The 20341-nt window shown below is 46.8% G+C and overlaps 1 protein-coding gene across 3 annotated transcripts in view; it reads right to left on the bottom strand.

Annotated features, from left to right (window-relative positions):
- KDM5B (lysine demethylase 5B) overlaps positions 1-20341 on the bottom strand; it is a 220018-nt gene that overhangs the window by 143728 nt on the left and 55949 nt on the right. For all 3 annotated transcript variants that reach the window (XM_063954821.1, XM_063954823.1, XM_063954822.1), the window contains exon 2: positions 13465-13542. In XM_063954821.1, coding sequence (XP_063810891.1) covers positions 13465-13542 — 78 coding nt within the window. The remainder of the gene's footprint in view (positions 1-13464; positions 13543-20341) is intronic.

Here is a 20341-nt window from a genome sequence, read left to right as displayed (position 1 = left end):
TTCCAAGTGATGAATGTCAACTCCACCTTCTGAAAGGTTCAAACCAACGTGATTGAAGGAACTGCAACACCACCTTAATATCCCATGGTGCCACTGGGAACACAAATGGAGGTTGGATGTGCAATATGCCCTTCACGAATGTCTGAACTTCTGGAAGGGAGGACAATTGTTTTTGAAGAAAACTGATAAGGCTGAAACTTGTACTTTAATGTAGCCCAACTTTCAGCCCGCATCCACACCAGCGTGTAGAAAATTGGAGAAAACGTCTTAAATGAAATTCTTCCATAGAAGCCTTCTTGGATTCACACCAAGACACATTTCCTCCAAACACGGCGGAAATGTTTAGACGTTACTCTTTTCCTAGTCTGAAGACGTGTGGGAAAGACTTCATTGGGAAAAACCCCTTTCGGATTAGGATCCGGCGTTTAGCCGCCAAGCCTTCAAACGTAGCCGCGGTAAATCTTGATACACGCACAGCCCCTGCTGAAACCGATCCTCTCGCAGCTGAAGAGGACCGGGATCTGCCATGAGTAATTCCGGAATATCTGGATACCCAGCCCTCCTTGGCCAGTCTGGAACAATGAGGATCACCTGAACATTTGCTCTTATGATCTTCAGCATCTTCGGAAAGAGTGGAAGCTGAAGGAACCGACTGAAACACCCCTGGTGTTTCCACTGCTATTGTTTGAGGGACCCTTGACATGGAACCATATCTCTGACGTTTCTTGTTAAGGCGAGACACCAACATGTCTCCCCTCTCCTGGATGGAGAACGTGACTGCCGAGGAAGTCCGCTTCCCAATTGACCACTCTTGGAACGAACATTGCTGACAGAGCGCTTATATGTTTCGTCGCCCAGCGGAAAATCTTTCTGGCTTCTGCCATTTCTGTTCTGTTTTTCGTTTGTAGAAAACCGTTGTAAACGGCCCTTAACTCTAGACCGTTAATGTGGCGACAAGTATCCTAACTTGACCCTCTGCCTTGAAAGTTTTCCTCCTGTGTGACAGCTTCCCTGCCTCGGAGGCATGCATCATGGTCACCAGGATCCAGTCCTGGAAACCGGACCTGCGCCCCTTTAGGAAGTGACAACTGCGCAGCCACCACAGGAGTGAGATTCTGGTCTCGAAAGACCGGATTAACCCAGATGGAACCCGGACCACTTGTCCAACTGGTCCTGCTAAAAACACCCTGGCATGTAACCTGCCCACTGAATGGCCTCGTAGGCCGCAACCATCTTTTTCAGCAACTGAATGTATTGATGGAATGACACTGTTGCAGGTTTGACCAGACTCTGGATCTTCAGATCCCTTTCCACTGGAAGAAAATAAACTCATCAGTTCTGTATCTAGTATTATTCCCAAAGCTGACCACCGCGTCGTTGGGACCAACAGTGATTCTGGTAAGTTCAAGATCCAACCATGTTGTTGAAGAACTGTCAGGGAGAATGCAACGTTTTGCACGACTTGGTTACTTGACCTCACCATAATCAGGAGAGCGTCCCAGTACAGAATAATTATGACTCCTTACTATCGAAGGAGAAACATCATACCGCCTTCATAATGGTAATGACAATCCTGAATTGCAAACCTCAGGTAAGCCTAATGCGGAAGAAAACTGTAATTAGACCTTCTATCTCCTTTTTCAGATTGGAGATCCTTGCCATGAGAGATTCCATCTTGTATTTTAATAGTAGAAATTTAGGGATTTCAGATATAGGATTGGTTTGACCGAGCCGTTCGGCCTCGGAAGCCTGAATATCAGCCTTTTTTTTTTTTTGGTGACCTGGACACCAGGACAATGACCTGATCCTGACCCAACTCTTGTATTGTTTCTCATACCACCCCTCCGTCCGGAGGCGAATCGGTAAGGTCGATTTGAAAAATCGGTGAGGGGAAATGCCTGGAAACTCCAGTATGTCTCCCTTGGGACCCTATTCTTAAAACCCCCTGGTCCATGTACGTATCAGGACTGACTGAAGAGCTTTAGACGTGGTCCCACCGATGTGGGCTCCCGCAAGATAGACCCAGCGTCATGCGGTGGATGTGGCAGAACAGAGGATGATGACCCCCCTTTTCACCTTCCTCTACCTGCCTAGAAAAGGGGAATTCGGATCTATTCGGTTGAAATGACTGCATCAGACAATAATGCGTCATCATCCGTTATGAGAGAACATAGGGCAAGAAGGTAGACTTACCAGCTGCATCTGCCGAGATCAAATTAACAAGGCCGTCACCAAACCAGGCTTCACCTTCATAGGGAAGAGACTCCATTTCTTCTCGGAGACCGCATCAGCGTTCCTATGGTGAATCCACTATGGAATAGGCCCGCGAACCCAAGAGTCCTATATCCCTTGTATTCGCACGGCAGTATGCTGCAAAGTCCTAGATACAACCCAACTTAAGGAGTGTCCCATCTCTCCCCAGGGTAACTATAATCGGATGACAAGGTAACCGACCATGTCCGAGCACTACTACTCCCACATGCGCATGTAATGGTTAGTATAATCAACGCACACATGGACACATAACTAGAACATAATGTAGCTTCCTGCATACTACCTTTTTGTGACAGGGCCCCATGCAGAACAGGGGGTAACACTCACTTTATCCTCTCCGTGGCAGGAAAAGAATAAACACTCGGAATCCTCTTGCGGATTTGAAACCATCTTGTCACGGCTGACCCACGTTTTTTCAACAGAGCAGTCAGCACATGAGAAGGAGGAACTTTACCTCAGCATTCATAATAAATATATATATATATATATTTATTATATACACACACACACACACACACATATAGAAAGGAAATTGGCGCCCAAAGGTTATTTTAACCTATAAATGCAGGGAACCCAGTGGGTTTCACAATTAACATTGATTTTAAAACATAAACATGAACTGTTCTTTCATAAAAAAATTATTAAAATGTACAGAAGCAATGAAGCAAGTCCATCATATTACACAGACAAAATGATGTAATTTCTCTTCGAATACTCCATCTTTGAAGTTGATAGAGGAATATCGGCAACTTCGTGCAATATCTTTAATCTTCCTCATATGCTATTCAGAGATAACATCAAACAACCCAACGCGTTTCGTCTAGTAACTAGACTTCATCAGGGGTATGTCTTTTGGTATTAACATTTATCAGAATGTGATCAATCAGAATGGACACTCAGGATTTTTCAAATAACTTCAAAACATCAAAAAGGAGACTGCCGAAGCTTCAAGCCAGTCTCATATATTCGACTGATCAGAATTCAGCTATTTCCTATGTTTCTAACTTTCAAAAGGAAGGTGAAAACATTAAGATCCTGCCAAAAATGGACCTCATGTGTCAAACACAAAACGTGAGATACAGATACGGGTAAGCTGTCCATACAGATTCACACAGGAAAAAACTTTCCAAACAGACAGCCAGTGGTACTCCAGTGTATCTAATTAGCCTTAGAACAGTGCAGAAGGAGAGTATTTGGTTGATAGATAGATAGATAGATAGATAGATAGATAGATAGATAGATAGATAGATCTATCGCCTTTTGTCAGGAAAGCAGGGTCCCTAGAGACGTTAATACGTTTTTAATGTGTATGAAACATGTACTGAATGCTGAATAATATTTTGTGGATCTAATCAGGAAACATTACGGTCGAAACAGTATTCGTGTCGACATCAGGGAGTAGTAACTGGGCATACAAACCATTTTTGTGACCCCGAGGGGTCTGAGGGAAATATATTCTATGAATATGACACACTCCATAAACATTACTACGTCTGTGTCTGCGTCACAGAATTATGCAACCCTACTATACATATAGGTATATAGTCCCTTCCGGTATGCATCACACTTTTACCCAGTTAGATATTGTTGGTGCCGACAGGGTCACCCACACACATCTGTGTCTCCCATATAGTTTTCTGTTAGGAAAAACATACATCTACCGACATATTGACACATTTTCACATGTACCAAGTACCAACAGGAGTCGGCGGTGCAGACAGGGTCATTCCCACAGTTGTTTGTGGCAGAGCATCCAGCCTCAGACATGCCGTCACATGTGTACCAAACACCCACCGACATTACACTGGCTATAAGGGATAGACCCCCGTACATCCTGTCAGGGAAACACAGAAGGAATTTTCCAGCTCATCGCCCAGCGCTCATTATATATTGTGCTTTTTATTAACATATATTGCACCCATCAACAGTGCCCTCCCCCCCCTCGTTTTTCACTCTGTCCTGTACAGCAGTGTGCTTTTGGAAGGGCCAGCCTCTCTGAAGAGAAAATGGCGCTGATGTGAGCTGTGAGGGGTAAGCCCCGCCCCCTTAATGGTGCGCTTCAGCCCCGCTATTTCTTCAATATATTTATACTGGCGGGGGTTGGATATAGTGCCTAGGCACTCATTATCTTTTGCCAGTCTCTATTGAGGATTTATATGCTGGCCAGGGCGCCCCATCCCCCGCGCCCTGCACCCTACAGTGCCCGTGTGTGTGGGCCACTGTGCGGTACCTCGAAGCCGTCACTGAAGTCTTCTGATCTTCTACTCACCTGTCTTCTGACTTCTGGTTCTGCAAGGGGGGTGATGGCGGGCTCTGGGAACGAGCATCTAGGCGTACCTAGCGATCAGACCCTCAGGAGTGAATGGTGTCCTGTAACCAAAGAAGCAGAGCCTTGAAACTTACAGAAGTAGGACTGCTTCTCTCCCCTAAGTCCCACGAAGCAGGGAGACTTGCCAGCAGTTCTCCCTGAAAATAATAATCCTAACAAAGTCTTTTAAGAGAAACTCAGTAGAGCTCCTCAAAGTGCACCCAGTTTCACTGGGCACAGTTCCCTAAACTGGAGTCTGGAGGAGAGGCATAGAGCGAGGAGCCAGGTCACACCACTTTGAAAGTCTTAAAGTGCCCATGTTTCCTGCGGATCCCGTCTATAACCCATGGTTCTTGAAGTGTCCCCAGCATACTCTAGGACGTATGAGAAACCATATTCCCGTCAGGCTCTGTTGGATATTTTATTATCTGTTATTTGCTTATTTTTACTCCTTTCTATTTTCTTCACAGTATATTTAGAGGAACAGATTTCACTAAAAGAGCAAATAAAGCCACTATATTCACAATTATGTATCTGAAAGGATATATTAAAGTACTGAACAATATGCATGAAATAACTGCAGTGTTTACACTTAATGTGTACCATGCTAGTTTACTCAACTGCAGCAGAATGCCAGTTTAGAAGAGAGGTACTTCAACTATGGCTGACAGGTAGGCATACTTGCTCTACAGGAATGCAGTGTGGATTGGTGGACTCAAACACCTGAGCAGGGCCAGTAATGCCATTTACTGAATGGCCTACATGATTAGAGCTAAAATGTCGGTGACACTATCAATCTGTAAGGCAGATAGAAGGTAATACTTCCGATGAGAACTGCAGTTTATACTATGAGCCCGGAGGAGAGATAGTTGTTGGTGACACGCCATTCCAACCCTGCTTGCATTCAAGGTAGGTGGTCAGTGTGCCCACTTTGGGGCTGGCGCTCAGAGGCGACTGCCTTCCATTGTCTCCTGTATTTACGCCCCTGAAACAATGTATTATTCTTCATTATTCATGTCTGAAAAATCTAATTTTGTCTTATTTACCTTAAAAATTACATCCTCATCACTCACATTCACTTTGCAGTTAGTTCTGTTACCTTTTCATAGAGATGAGGAGTCAGACTTGCAACAAAATGCCAAATGATTTATGCATTTCAGAAATGAATTGTTATGCAGTCTAGAACTAAAACCATTTGCTCTCCCAATTGGGTGTTAAATACGATAGAACAGTTAAAGAACAATACTTTGATAATTCAGAATATCAGGATGCTAGAAAAACGAGTAAGTCTGCATGTCATTGTAATACTAGGACACAATGTTACATAAACTTTATAAATTGAAGTATTATACAGAAAAATCAGTTTTACAGTCAGAGTCTCTCTAAGTGTGTGAAACTAGCGTACGTAGAGCACAAAGAACATTACAATAAACTGCTGTTGACTCACTTTTAAAGTGTGATCTTGATATGTAAAGAAAATTATAAAAACTGCTTACATTACTGCTAGATCAAGGATTATATTAATTGAAAAACATGCATAATATGGGAGTTTACGTTTCCACAATAATCCAAATCAAAGTAATTTTTTTTATATATATTTTGAAAATAAGATTTTACAAACCGGTAAATCTATTTCTCGTAGTCCGTAGTGGATGCTGGGGACTCCGTAAGGACCATGGGGAATAGACGGGCTCCGCAGGAGACAGGGCACTTTAAGAAAGAATTAGGACTACTGGTGTGCACTGGCTCCTCCCTCTATGCCCCTCCTCCAGACCTCAGTTAAGGAAACTGCGCCCGGAAGAGCTGACAGTACAAGGAAAGGATTTTGGAATCAAGGGTAAGACTCATACCAGCCACACCGTATAACTTACCCAGTTAACAGTATGAATAACAACAGAGCATCAAACAAACCTGATGCAACCATAACATAACCCTTATTTAAGCAATAACTATATACAAGTATTGCAGAAGAAGTCCGCACTTGGGAAGGGCGCCCAGCATCCACTACGGACTACGAGAAATAGATTTACCGGTAAGTAAAATCTTATTTTCTCTAACGTCCTAGTGGATGCTGGGGACTCCGTAAGGACCATGGGGATTATACCAAAGCACCCAAACGGGCGGGAGAGTGCGGATGACTCTGCAGCACCGAATGAGCAAACTCAGGGTCCTCCTCAGCCAGGGTATCAAACTTGTAGAACTTTGCAAAGGTGTTTGAACCCGACCAAGTAGCTGCTCGGCAAAGCTGTAATGCCGAGACCCCTCGGGCAGCCGCCCAAGAAGAGCCCACCTTCCTTGTGGAATGGGCTTTTACTGATTTTGGATGCGGCAATCCAGCCGCAGAATGAGCCTGCTGAATCGTGTTACAGATCCAGCGAGCAATAGTTTTTGAAGCAGGAGCACCCAGCTTGTTGGATGCATACAGGGTAAACAGAGAGTCAGTTTTCCTGACTCCAGCCGTTCTGGCTACATAAATCTTCAAAGCCCTGACTACATCTAGTAACTTGGAATCCTCCAAGTCACGAGTAGCCGCAGGCACCACAATAGGTTGGTTCAAATGAAAAGATGACACCACCTTCGGCAGAAAATGCGGACGAGTCCGTAACTCTGCCCTGTCCATATGGAAAACCAGATAGTGGTTTTTCCATGACCAAACCGCCAATTCAGACACACGCCTAGCCGAAGCTAAGGCCAATAGCATGACCACTTTCCACGTGAGATATTTTAACTCCACGGTCTTAAGTGGCTCAAACCAGTGAGATTTCAGGAAACTCAACACCACGTTAAGATCCCAAGGTGCCACTGGTGGCATAAAAGGGTGCTGAATATGCAGCACTCCCTTTACAAACGTCTGAACTTCAGGAAGAGAAGCCAGTTCCTTTTGAAAGAAAATGGATAGGGCCGAAATCTGGACCTTAATGGACCCTAATTTTAAGCCCATAGTCACTCCCGCCTGTAGGAAGTGAAGGAAACGGCCCAGTTGGAATTCCTCTGTAGGGGCCTTCCTGGCCTCACACCAAGCAACATATTTTCGCCATATACGGTGATAATGTTTTGCTGTCACGCCCTTCCTAGCCTTTATCAGCGTAGGAATAACCTCATCCGGAATGCCTTTTTCCGCTAGGATCCGGCGTTCAACCGCCATGCCGTCAAACGCAGCCGCGGTAAGTCTTGGAACAGACAGGGCCCCTGTTGCAACAGATCCTGTCTGAGAGGCAGAGGCCATGGGTCCTCTGTGAGCATTTCTAGCAGTTCCGGATACCAAGCCCTTCTTGGCCAATCCGGAACAATGAGTATTGTTCGCACTCCTCTTTTTCTTACGATTCTCAGCACCTTGTGTATGAGAGGAAGAGGAGGAAACACATAAACCGACTGGAACACCCACGGTGTCCCTAGTGCGTCCACAGCTATCGCCTGAGGGTCTCTTGACCTGGCGCAATACCTTTGTAGCTTTTTGTTGAGGCGGGATGCCATCATGTCCACCTGTGGCAGTTCCCATCGATTTGTAATCTGTGTGAAGACTTCTTGATGAAGTCCCCACTCTCCCGGGTGGAGGTCGTGCCTGCTGAGGAAGTCTGCTTCCCAGTTGTCCACTCCCGGAATTAACACTGCTGACCGTGCTTGCACGTGATTCTCCGCCCAGCAAAGAATTCTGGTGGCTTCTGCCATTGCCACCATGCTTCTTGTGCCGCCCTGAATCAGCACCGGTTGGTTGCGAAGCAGAGGCTCCGCTTGACTCAGGGCGTTGTATATGGCCCTTATTTCCAGGATATTGATGTGCAGACAAGTCTCCTGACTTGACCACAGCCCCTGGAAGTTTCTTCCCTGAGTGACTGCCCCCCACCCTCGGAGGCTTGCATCCGTAGTCACCAGGACCCAGTCCTGTATGCCGAACCTGCGGCCCTCGAGAAGGTGAGCACTCTGCAGCCACCACAGAAGAGACACCCTGGCCCTGGGGGATAGGGTGATCAGCCGATGCATCTGAAGATGCGATCCGGACCACTTGTCCAACAGATCCCACTGAAAGGTCCTCGCATGGAACCTGCCGAAGGGAATGGCTTCGTATGATGCCACCATCTTTCCCAGGACTCGCGTGCATAGATGCACCGACACCCGTTTTGGTTTTAAGAGGTCTCTGACCAGAGTCACGAGCTCCTGGGCCTTCTCCGCCGGGAGAAACACCTTCTTCTGGTCTGTGTCCAGAATCATGCCCAGGAAGGACAGACGCGTCGTCGGAATCAGCTGCGACTTTGGAATACTCAGAATCCAGCCGTGCTGTTGTAACACCTCCCGAGAGTGTGCTACGCTGATCAGCAACTGCTCTCTGGACCTCGCCTTTATGAGGAGATCGTCCAAGTATGGGATAATTGTAACTCCTTGCTTTCGCAGAAGCACCATCATTTCTGCCATTACCTTGGTAAATATTCTCGGTGCCGTGGACAGACCAAACGGCAACGTCTGGAATTGGTAATGACAGTCCTGGACCACAAATCTGAGGTACTCCTGATGAGGTGGATAAATGGGGACATGCAGGTAAGCATCCTTTATGTCCAGAGACACCATAAAATCCCCCTCTTCCAGGCTTGCAATGACCGTCCTGAGCGATTCCATCTTGAACTTTAACCTTTTCAGGTAAATGTTCAGGGATTTTAAATTCAATATGGGTCTGACCGAACCGTCCGGTTTCGGAACCACAAACATTGTGGAATAGTAACCCCTTCCCTGTTGAGGGAGGGGAACCTTTACCACCACCTGCTGGAGATATAATTTGTGAATTGCCGCTAACACTACTTCCCTTTCTATGGGGGAAGCTGGCAGGGCCGATTTGAGGTAACTGAGGGGGCATCACTTCGAATTCCAGCTTGTATCCCTGAGACACAATCTGTATAGCCCAGGGATCCACTCGTGAGCGAACCCACTGGTGGCTGAAATTTCGGAGACGCGCCCCCACCGCTCCTGGCTCCACCTGTGGAGCCCCAGCGTCATGCGGTGGATTTAGTGGAAGCCGGGGAGGACTTCTGTTCCTGGGAACTAGCTGTATTGTGCAGCTTCTTTCCTCTACCCCTGCCTCTGGCAAGAAAGGACGCACTTCTGACTTTCTTGCCTCTTTGTGATCGAAAGGACTGCATTTGGTAATACGGTGCTTTCTTAGGTTGTGAGGGAATATATGGCCAAAAATTTGACTTCCCAGCCGTAGCTGTGGAAACTAGGTCCGAGAGACCGTCCCCAAACAATTCCTCACCCTTATAAAGTAAAACCTCCATGTGCTTTTTTGAGTCGGCATCACCTGTCCATTGTCGAGTCCACAGGACCCTTCTGGCAGAAATTGACATTGCATTTATTCTAGAGCCCAGTAGGCAAATGTCTCTCTGGGCATACCTCATGTATAGGACAGCGTCTTTTATATGCCCCAGGGTCAGCAATATAGTATCCTTGTCCAAGGTATCAAGCTCCTCAGACAGAGTATCTGTCCATGCTGCTACAGCACTACACATCCAGGCCGACGCAATTGCCGGCCTTAGTAGGGTACCTGAATGTGTATAAACAGACTTCAGGATACCATCCTGCTTTCTATCCGCAGGATCCTTTAGGGCGGCCGTATCCTGTGACGGCAGGGCTACCTTCTTAGATAAGCGTGTCAAAGCTTTGTCTACCCTAGGGGAGGATTCCCAGCGTAACTTGTCCGTTGGCTGGAAAGGATACGCCATAAGTAACAGTTTGGAAATCAGCATTTTCCTATCAGGAGAATCCCAAGCTTTTTCAAATAACTCATTTAACTCATGTGAAGGGGGAAAAGTCACTTCTTGCCTTTTCTCCCCAAACATATAAACCCTCTTGGCAGGGACAGGGTTTTCCTCTGAGATGTGCAATACATCCTTCATTGCTATAATCATGTAGTGGATGGCTTTAGCCATTTTAGGCTGCAACTTTGCATCATCGCCATCGACACTGGAGTAAGAATCCGTGTCGATATCCGTGTCAACAATTTGGGATAGTGGGCGCTTCTGAGACCCTGACTGCCTCTGCGCTGTAGGATCAGGCATGGGTTGGGACCCTGACTGTCCCAAGGCATCAGCTTTATCCAACCTTTTATGCAAGTAGTTTACATTATCATTTAACACCTTCCACATATCCATCCAATCAGGTGTCGGCACCGTCGGCGGAGACACCACATTCATCTGCACCTGCTCTGCTTCCACATAGCCTTCCTCGTCAAACATGTCGACACAAGCGTACCGACACACCACACACACAGGGGATGCTCTATTTGAGGACAGAACCCCCACAAGGCCTTTTGGAGAGACAGAGAGAGTATGCCAGCACACCCCCCAGCGCTATATGACCCAGGAATTACACAGTAACTTAGTGTTTACCCAGTAGCTGCTGTATATACTGATATTGCGCTAAATTTATGTGCCCCCCCTCTCTTTTTACCCTCTTTCTACCGTGAATCTGCAGGGGAGAGCCTGGGGAGCTTCCTCTCAGCGGAGCTGTGGAGAGAAAATGGCGCTGGTGAGTGCTGAGGAAGAAGCCCCGCCCCCTCAGCGGCGGGCTTCTGTCCCGCGATTTTGTGTAAAATAATGGCGGGGGCTCATGCATATATACAGTGCCCAACTGTATATATGCCCTTTTATGCCAAGAGGTACTTAATTGCTGCCCAGGGCGCCCCCCCCCCCTGCGCCCTGCACCCTACAGTGACCAGAGTGTGTGGGTTTGATGTGGGAGCAATGGCGCACAGCTGCAGTGCTGTGCGCTACCTCATATGAAGACTGGAGTCTTCTGCCGCCGCTTTTGACGTCTTCTTGCTTCACACGCCGGCTTCTGGCTCTGCGAGGGGGACGGCGGCGCGGCTCCGGGATCAGACGACCAAGGGTGCGTTCCTGTGGTCGATCCCTCTGGAGCTAATGGTGTCCAGTAGCCTAAGAAGCATGACCTATCCGCATTTAGTAGGTCTGCTTCTCTCCCCTCAGTCCCACGTAGCAGAGAGCCTGTTGCCAGCAGATCTCTCTGAAAATAAAAAATCCTAACAAAATACTTTCTTATTAGCAAGCTCAGGAGAACTCACTAAAGTGCACCCAGCTCGGCCGGGCACAGATTCTAACTAAGGTCTGGAGGAGGGGCATAGAGGGAGGAGCCAGTGCACACCAGTAGTCCTAATTCTTTCTTAAAGTGCCCTGTCTCCTGCGGAGCCCGTCTATTCCCCATGGTCCTTACGGAGTCCCCAGTATCCACTAGGACGTTAGAGAAATTTTGTCACGATCCGGGTATCTGGACGCCATTTCTTACCCATCAGATGCCTCCTAAGGCTGGCTCAGCGCTCCAGGACCGGATCCCATCTGTTATCCTGATGTGTACATTCCTGTATCCTCTCCTGTCACTCTGGGACGCTGTCACAGTAAACGCCATATTACACCTGGCATGGCGTCTCCCGCGGCCTCCGCCGCCGTCCCTGAACTTCTGCATGCAGAGTGTCTGAGTGGCGATTACGTCAGCCGCGGCCTCCGCTGTGTCCGCGTGGTTGGATGTGCATCTGTCAGCCTGGCGCCTCCTGTCTCCGGTGGCCGGCGCCGCCATTACTGTTTTCATTACCACATGGATTACAAACCAAACTTCCCTCCAAGTGTCTGCATGGGCGCAGCCATCTTGGATTCTGTCAGCTGATCATTTCCACCAATCTGTTCTCAGTATTGATAATCTGCATAATTGCCTAGCCAATCCCTTCCTTGCTGCAGGTATAAATACACTGTGCCTGAGCAAGGAAGGCGTCAGTGCTTTGGTTGTCAAACCTAGTTCCTGTTTGTCTCTCTCCTGTGATTGTCTTCCAGGTACCAGCTCCTGTCTCAAGACTTCCACCATAGAGACCCGCACCAGCATTCCACCTGCGGTGTAGCCTGACTCTCCAATCCATTGTGGATTCATCTGTTTCCAGCTACAACATTACCTGCTTCCAGCTCAGCTTCCAGCAGAGTACAGCTTCCCTTAAAGGGCCGGTGTCCTTTCTACACTTTACCACTCTCCACCGGTATTATTATTTCTCCGCTCTCAAGTTCTACATTTCAGTTCATATTTCATCGCTCCCAAGTTCATTTATTATTTAACTGGTTCCAGCCAGTATCCACTCCGTGCTAACAACAGTCTGGTTGCAGCCAGTATCCACAGCAGCTGTTTTATCTTCAGCAACCCAGCTTTTCCTGGAACACCAGCTGGCACAATCCTGGGTTATCTCCATTGCTACAGTCGGGCCTGGTAAGGACTTTCCATCTAGAAGATCATAAGAACTATCTCACACTACCAGTGCCCTGTGGCTCCTGCCATCCTGTAGTACCCAGGAACTGTATTTATTCTTTGCTGACTTTTACGTTTTCTTTTACTGCTGCTGTGTTGCGGAGTTGTCATAATAAACATCATTGACTTTTATCCAAGTTGTCGTGGTCACGCCTTCGGGCAGTTATTATTCATGTTACTTACATGTCCAGGGGTCTGATACAACCTCCCAGGTTCCGGTACATCTCAGCCCCTACAACTGAGGCTGCCTTCCGTCAGCTCAGGCCCTCAGTTGTGACAAATTTATTTTAAGTAAACACATGCCCCCACTCCCTCTCAGCGATTGTCACACTGCCACACAAAACTGGAGCAAACTAAAAATAGTGCATGTTTGCTTGCACATGAAACCTATATAAGGATAACTGAATTCTTGAATAGTAGCATATATATTATTATTATTATTATTTATTTTTTTTATACAGCAATTAAAATTGGAGATTCCTGCATGATTTTAGTGTGACTAAAATATGAAGTGTTTCTGTATTTCATTTTTTAGCTCAGATTGGAAATCTGGCATTTATTAGTAACTATCTACAGTATAAAAATAAACACAATACCTCAAGTTCATTAAGTCTTTGGATCCGTGGGGTGAAGTGCAGTTTGTCCACATCACAAGCAAACGGAGGTTGCCAGTCCTAGAGAAAATAATTGAATTATACATGTTTAGTCCAGTCTATCTTTTACTGCAAACAAGGTCAGGCAAACAATGAATATATACAGTGCATTGCTAAAGTATTCACCCCCTTTGGCTTTTTACCTATTTTGTTACATTACAACCTGTAATTTAAAAAAATAAATAAAATAATCTGAATTTTATGTAATGGATCTGCACAAAATTGTCTAAGTTGGTGAAGTGAAATGAGAAAAAAAAAAGTATATAAAAAATAATTTTTATAACTAAAAATTAGAAAATTGTCATGTGCATATGTATTCAGCCCCTTTACTATGAAGTCCCTCAAAAGTTCTGGTGCAACCAATTACCTTCAGAAGTCACATAATTAGTGAAATTAAGTACACCTGTGTGCAATCTAAGTGTCACATGATCCGTCAGTATAAACGCCTTTTCTAAAAGACCCCAGAGGCTTCAACACCACTAAGCAAGAGGCATCGCGCCATGAAGACCAAGGAGCTCTCCAAACAAGTCAGGGACAAAGTTGTTGAGAAGTACAAGTTATGGTTGGGTTATAAATAAAAATTTAAAAAAATATCCAAATCTTTGATGATTTCCCTGAGCACCATCAAATCCATCATCTTCAAATGGAAAGAACATGGTACCACAACAAACCTGCCAAGAGAGGGCCGGCCACCAAAACTCACAGACCGGGTAAGGAGGACATTAATCAGAGAGGCAGCACAGAGACCAAAGGTAACCCTGAAGGAGCTGCAGAGTTCCACAGCAGAGACTGGTGTATCTGCGTATGTGACTACAATAAGCTGTACACTCCATAGAGCTGGGCTTTATGGCAGAGTGGTCAGAAAAAAACCATTACTTATTTTTAACACTAAGAAGGCACATTTTGAGTTTGCCCAAAGGCATGTGGAAGACTCCCCAGATGTATGGAGGAAGGTGTTCTGGTCAGATAAGACTAAAATTTTACTTTTTCGGAAACCAAGGAAAATGCTATGTCTGGCGCAAACCCAACACATCTCATCACCCCAAGAACACCATCCCAAAGTGAAAAATGGAGGTGGCAGCATCATGACGTGGGAATGTTTTTCAGCAGCAGGGACTGGTAAACTGTTTCGAGTCAAGGTAAAAAGATGGATGGTGCTAAATACAGGGATATTCTTGAGCAAAACCCGTTTCAGTCTGCCTGTGATTTGAGACTGGGACGGAGGTTCACCTTCCAGCAGGACAATGACCCGAAACATACTGCTAAAGCAACGCTCGAGTGGTTTAAGGGGAAATATTTAAATGTGTTGGAATGGCTTAGTCAAAGCCCAGATCTCAATCCAATTGAGAATCTGTGGTCAGACTTGAAGATTGCTGTTCACAAGCGAAAACCATCCAACATGAAGGAGCTGGAGCAGTTTTGTCTTGATGAATGGGCAAAAATCCCAGTGTCAAGATGTGTCAAGCTCATAGAAACTTATCCAAAGTGCTTGCAGCTGTTATTGCCACAAAAGGTGGCTCTACAAAGTACTGACTTTAGGGGGGTGAATAGTTATGCACGCTGAAGTTTTCTGTTATTTTGTCCTGTTTGCTTCACAATAAAAAAAAAAAAATAAGAATTTACTTACCGATAATTCTATTTCTCGTAGTCCGTAGTGGATGCTGGGAACTCCGTAAGGACCATGGGGAATAGCGGCTCCGCAGGAGTCTGGGCACATCTAAAGAAAGCTTTAGGATCACCTGGTGTGCACTGGCTCCTCCCCCTATGACCCTCCTCCAAGCCTCAGTTAGGATACTGTGCCCGGACGAGCGTACACAATATGGAAGGATTTTGAATCCCGGGTAAGACTCATACCAGCCACACCAATCACACTGTACAACTTGTGATCTGAACCCAGTTAACAGCATGACAATAGAGGAGCCTCTAGAAAAGATGGCTCACTACAGCAAGAACCCGAATTTTTTGGTAACAATAATTATGTACCAGTATTGCAGACAATCCGCACTTGGGATGGGCGCCCAGCATCCACTACGGACTACGAGAAATAGAATTATCGGTAAGTTAATTCTTATTTTCTCCGACGTCCTAGTGGATGCTGGGAACTCCGTAAGGACCATGGGGATTATACCAAAGCTCCCAAACGGACGGGAGAGTGCGGATGACTCAGCAGCACCCAATGAGAGAACTCCCGGTCCTCCTCAGCCAGGGTATCAAATTTGTAGAATTTTACAAACGTATTTGCTCCTGACCAAGTAACTGCTCGGCAAAGTTGTAAAGCCGAGACCCCTCGGGCAGCTGCCCAAGATGAGCCCACCTTCCTTGTGGAGTGGGCATTTACAGATTTTTCCGCTGTGGCAGGCCTGCCACAGAATGTGCAAGCTGAATTGTACTACAAATCCAACGAGCAATAGTCTGCTTAGAAGCAGGAGCACCCAGCTAGTTGGGTGCATACAGGATAAACAGCGAGTCAGATTTCCTGACTCCAGCCGTCCTGGAAACATATATTTTCCGGGTCCTGACAACGTCTAGCAACTTGGAGTCCTCCAAGTCCCTAGTAGCCGCAGGCACCACAATAGGTTTGGTTCAGGTGAACGCTGAAACCACCTTAGGGAGAAACTGAGGACGAGTCCTCAATTCCGCCCTGTCCGAATGGAAAATCAGATAAGGGCTTTTACAGGATAAAGCCACCAATTCTGACACGCGCCTGGCCCAGGCCAGAGCCAACAGCATGACCACTTTTTCTGTGAGATATTTTAACTCCACAGATTTAAGTGGGTCAAACCAATGTGACTTTTGGAACCCAAAAACCACCTTGAAATCCAAAAGTGTCACTGAAGGCACAAAAGGAGGCTGTATATGCAGTACCCCTTTAACAAACGTCTGAACTTCAGGGACTGAAGCTAGTTCTTTTTTGGAAGAAAATCGACAGAGCCGAAATTTGAACCTTAATGGACCCCAATTTTAGGCCCATAGACACTCCTGTTTGCAGGAAATGTAGGAATCGACCCAGTTGAATTTCCTCCGTCGAGCCTTACTGACCTCGCACCACGCAACATATTTTCGCCAAATGCGGTGATAATGTTTTGCGGTTACATCCTTCCCGGCCTTGAACAGGATAGGGATGACTTCATCCGGAATGCCTTTTTCCTTCAGGATCCGGCGTTTTAACCGCCATGCCGTCAACGCAGCCGCGGCAAGTCTTGGAACAGACAAGGTCCCCGCTGAAGCAGGTCCCTTCTTAGAGGTAGAGGCCACGGATCCTCCGTGAGCATCTCTTGAAGTTCCGGTTACCAAGTCCTTCTTGGCCAATCCGGAGCCACTAATATAGTGCTTACTCCTCTCCATCTTAACAATCTCAGTACCTTGGGTATGAGAGGCAGAGGAGGGAACCCATACACTGATTGGTACACCTACGGTGTTACCAGAGCATCTACAGCTATTGCCTGAGGGTCCCTTGACCTGGCGCAATACCTGTCGAGTTTTTCCCAACGGTTTATAATCATGTGGAAGACTTCTGGGTGAAGTCCCTACTCTCCCGGGTGGAGGTCGTGCTGAGGAAATCTGCTTCCCAGTTGTCCACTCCCGGAATGAAAACTGCTGACAGTGCTATCACATGGTTTTTCGCCCAGCGAAGAATCCTTGCAGCTTCTGCCATTGCCCTCCTGCTTCTTGTGGCACCCTGTCTGTTTACGTGGGTGACTGCCGTAATGTTGTCCGACTGGATCAACACCGGCTGACCTTGAAGCAGAGGTCTTGCTAAGCTTAGAGCATTGTAAATGGCCCTTAGCTTCAGGATATTTATGTGAAGTGATGTCTCCAGGCTTGACCATAAGCCCTGGATATTCCTTCCCTGTGTGACTGCTCCCCAGCCTCGCAGGCTGGCATCCGTGGTCACCAGGACCCAGTCCTGAATGCCGAATCTGCGGCCCTCTAGAAGATGAGCACTCTGCAACCACCACAGGAGGGATACCCTTGTCCCTGGTGACAGGGTTATCCGCTGATGCATCTGAAGATGCGACCCGGACCATTTGTCCAGTAGGTTCCACTGGAAAGTCTTGCGTGGAATCTGCCAAATGGGATTGCTTCGTAGGAAGCCACCATTTTTACCCAGGACCCTTGTGCATTGATGCACTGAGACTTGGTTCGGTTTTAGGAGGTTCCTGACTAGCTCGGATAACTCCCTGGCTTTCTCCTCCGGGAGAAACACCTTCTTTCTGGACTGTGTCCTGGATCATCACTAGGAACAGAAGACAAGTCGTCGGAACCAGCTGCGAATTTGGAATATTGAGAATCCAATCGTGCTGCCGCAACACTACCTGAGATAGCGCTACACCGATCTCCAACTGTTCCCTGGATCTTACCCTTATCAGGGAATCGTCCAAGTAAAGGATAACTAAAATTCCCTTCCTTCGAAGGAATATCATCATTTCGGTCATTACTTCAGTAAAGACCCGGGGTGCCGTGGACCATCCCTACGGCAGCGTCTGAACTGATAGTGACAGTTCTGTACCATAACCTGAGATACCCTTGGTGAGAAGGGTAAATTTTGACATGAAGGTAAGCATCCTTGATGTCCCGAGACATCATGTAGTCCCCTTCTTCCAGGTTTGCAATCACTGCTCTGAGTGACTCAATTTTGAATTTGAACCTCTGTATGTAAGTGTTCAAAGATTTTAGATTTTAAAATCGGTCTCACCGAGCCGTCTGGCTTCGGTACCACAATAGTGTGGAATAATACCCCGTTCCCAGTTGCAGGAGGGGTACCTTAATTATCACCTGCTGGGAATACAGCTTGTGAATGGCTTCCAAAACTGCCTCCCTGTCAGCGGGAGACGTCGGTAAAACAGACTTTTGGAAACGGCGAGGGGAATACGTCTCGAATTCCAATTTGTACCCCTGAAAATATTACCTGAAGGATCCAGGGGTCTACTTGCGAGTGAGCCCACTGCGCACTGAAATTCATTGAGAACGGGCCCCCACCGTGCCTGAACTTGTAAAGCCCTAGCGTCATACTGAGGGCTTGGCAGAGGCAGAAAAGGGTTTCTGTTCCTGGGAACTGGCTGATCTCTGCAGCCATTTTCCTCTCCCTCTGTCACGTGCAGAAAAGAGGAACCCTTTTGTCCGCTTGCCAACCAGGACTGCGCCTGATAATACTGCGTCTTATTTTGAGAGGCGACCAGGGGTACATCCCCTTTTTTTTTTAAGGCAATACTTCCAAATGCCGTTTGGAATCCGCATCACCTGACCACTTTACTGGTAGAATTGGACAACGCACTTATACTTGATGCCAGTCGGCAAATATTCCGCTGTGCATCATGCATATATATAAATGCATCTTTTAATTGCTCTATAGGCAATAATATACTGTCCTTATCTAGGATATCAATATTTCCAGTCAGGGAATCCGACCACGCCAACCCAGCAATGCACATCCAGGCTGAGGCGATTGCTGGTCGCAGTATAACACCAGTATGTGTGTAAATACCTTTTAGGATACCCTCCTGCTTTCTATCAGCAGGATCCTTAAGGGCGGCCATCTCAGGAGAGGATAGAGCCCTTGTTCTTACAAGCGTGTGAGCGCCTTATCCCCCCTAGGGGGTGTTTCCCAACGCACCCTAACCTCTGGCGGGAAAAGGTATACTGCCAATAACTTTTTAGAAATTATCAATTGTTATCGGGGGGAAACCCACGCATCATCACACACCTCATTTTATTTCTCAGATTCAGGAAAACTACAGGAAGTTTTTCCTCACCAAACATAATACCCCTTTTTTGGTGGTATTCATATTATCAGAAAAGTGTAAACATTTTCCATTGCCTCAATCATGCAATGTGTGGCCCTATTGGAAATCACGGTTGTCTCTTCACCGTCGACACAGGAGTCAGTATCCGTGTCGGCGTCTGTATCTGAGGTAACGGCCGCTTTAGAGCCCCTGTATGAGACGTCTGGACATGCACAAGCTGAGTAGCCGGCTGTCTCATGTCAACCACTGTCTTTAATACAAAGCTGACACTGTCACGCAATTTCAACAGTACATCCACTCAGGTGTCGACCCCCTAGGGGGTGACAACACTATTTTAGACACTCTACTCCGTCTCCACATCATTTTTCTCCTCATACATGTCGACACAAACGTACCGACACACAGCACACACACAGGGAATGCTCTGATAGATGACAGGACCCCACTAGCCCTTTGGGGAGACAGAGGGAGAGTCTGCCAGCACACACCAGAGCGCTATATATATATACACACAGGGATAACCTTATATAAGTGTTTTTCCCTTTATAGCTGCTGTATTGTTTATACTGCGCCTAATTTGTGCCCCCCTCTCTTTTTTAACCCCTTTCTCTAGTGTAGTGACTGCAGGGGAGAGCCAGGGAGCTTCCCTCCAACTGAGCTGTGAGGGAAAATGGCGCCAGTGTGCTGAGGAGATAAGGACGCCGAGAAAGGGGCGGAGCCTATCATCCGTTTTTCTGTATGTTTTGGCAGGGGTTAAATGCATCCATATAGCCCAGGAGTTATATGTGATGCATTTATTTTAACCATATAAGGTTTTTATCGATTTATTGCGTCTCAGGGCGCTGCTCCCCCAGCGCCCTGCACCCTCAGTGACCGGAGTGTGAAGTGTGCTGAGAGCAATGGCGCACAGCTGCGGTGCTGTGCGCTACCTTATCTGAAGACAGGATCGTCTTCTGCCACCGATTTTCCGGACCTCTTCGCTCTTCTGGCTCTGTAAGGGGGCCGGCGGCGCGGCTCCGGGACCCATCCAGGCTGAACCTGTGATCGTCCCTCTGGAGCTAATGTCCAGTAGCCAA

The sequence above is a fragment of the Pseudophryne corroboree genome, chromosome 2, assembly GCF_028390025.1.
Source record: "Pseudophryne corroboree isolate aPseCor3 chromosome 2, aPseCor3.hap2, whole genome shotgun sequence".
NCBI lineage: Eukaryota > Metazoa > Chordata > Amphibia > Anura > Myobatrachidae > Pseudophryne > Pseudophryne corroboree.
Note: the sequence above shows the minus strand (reverse complement) of the source record. Positions and strands in the feature narration are given on the sequence as shown.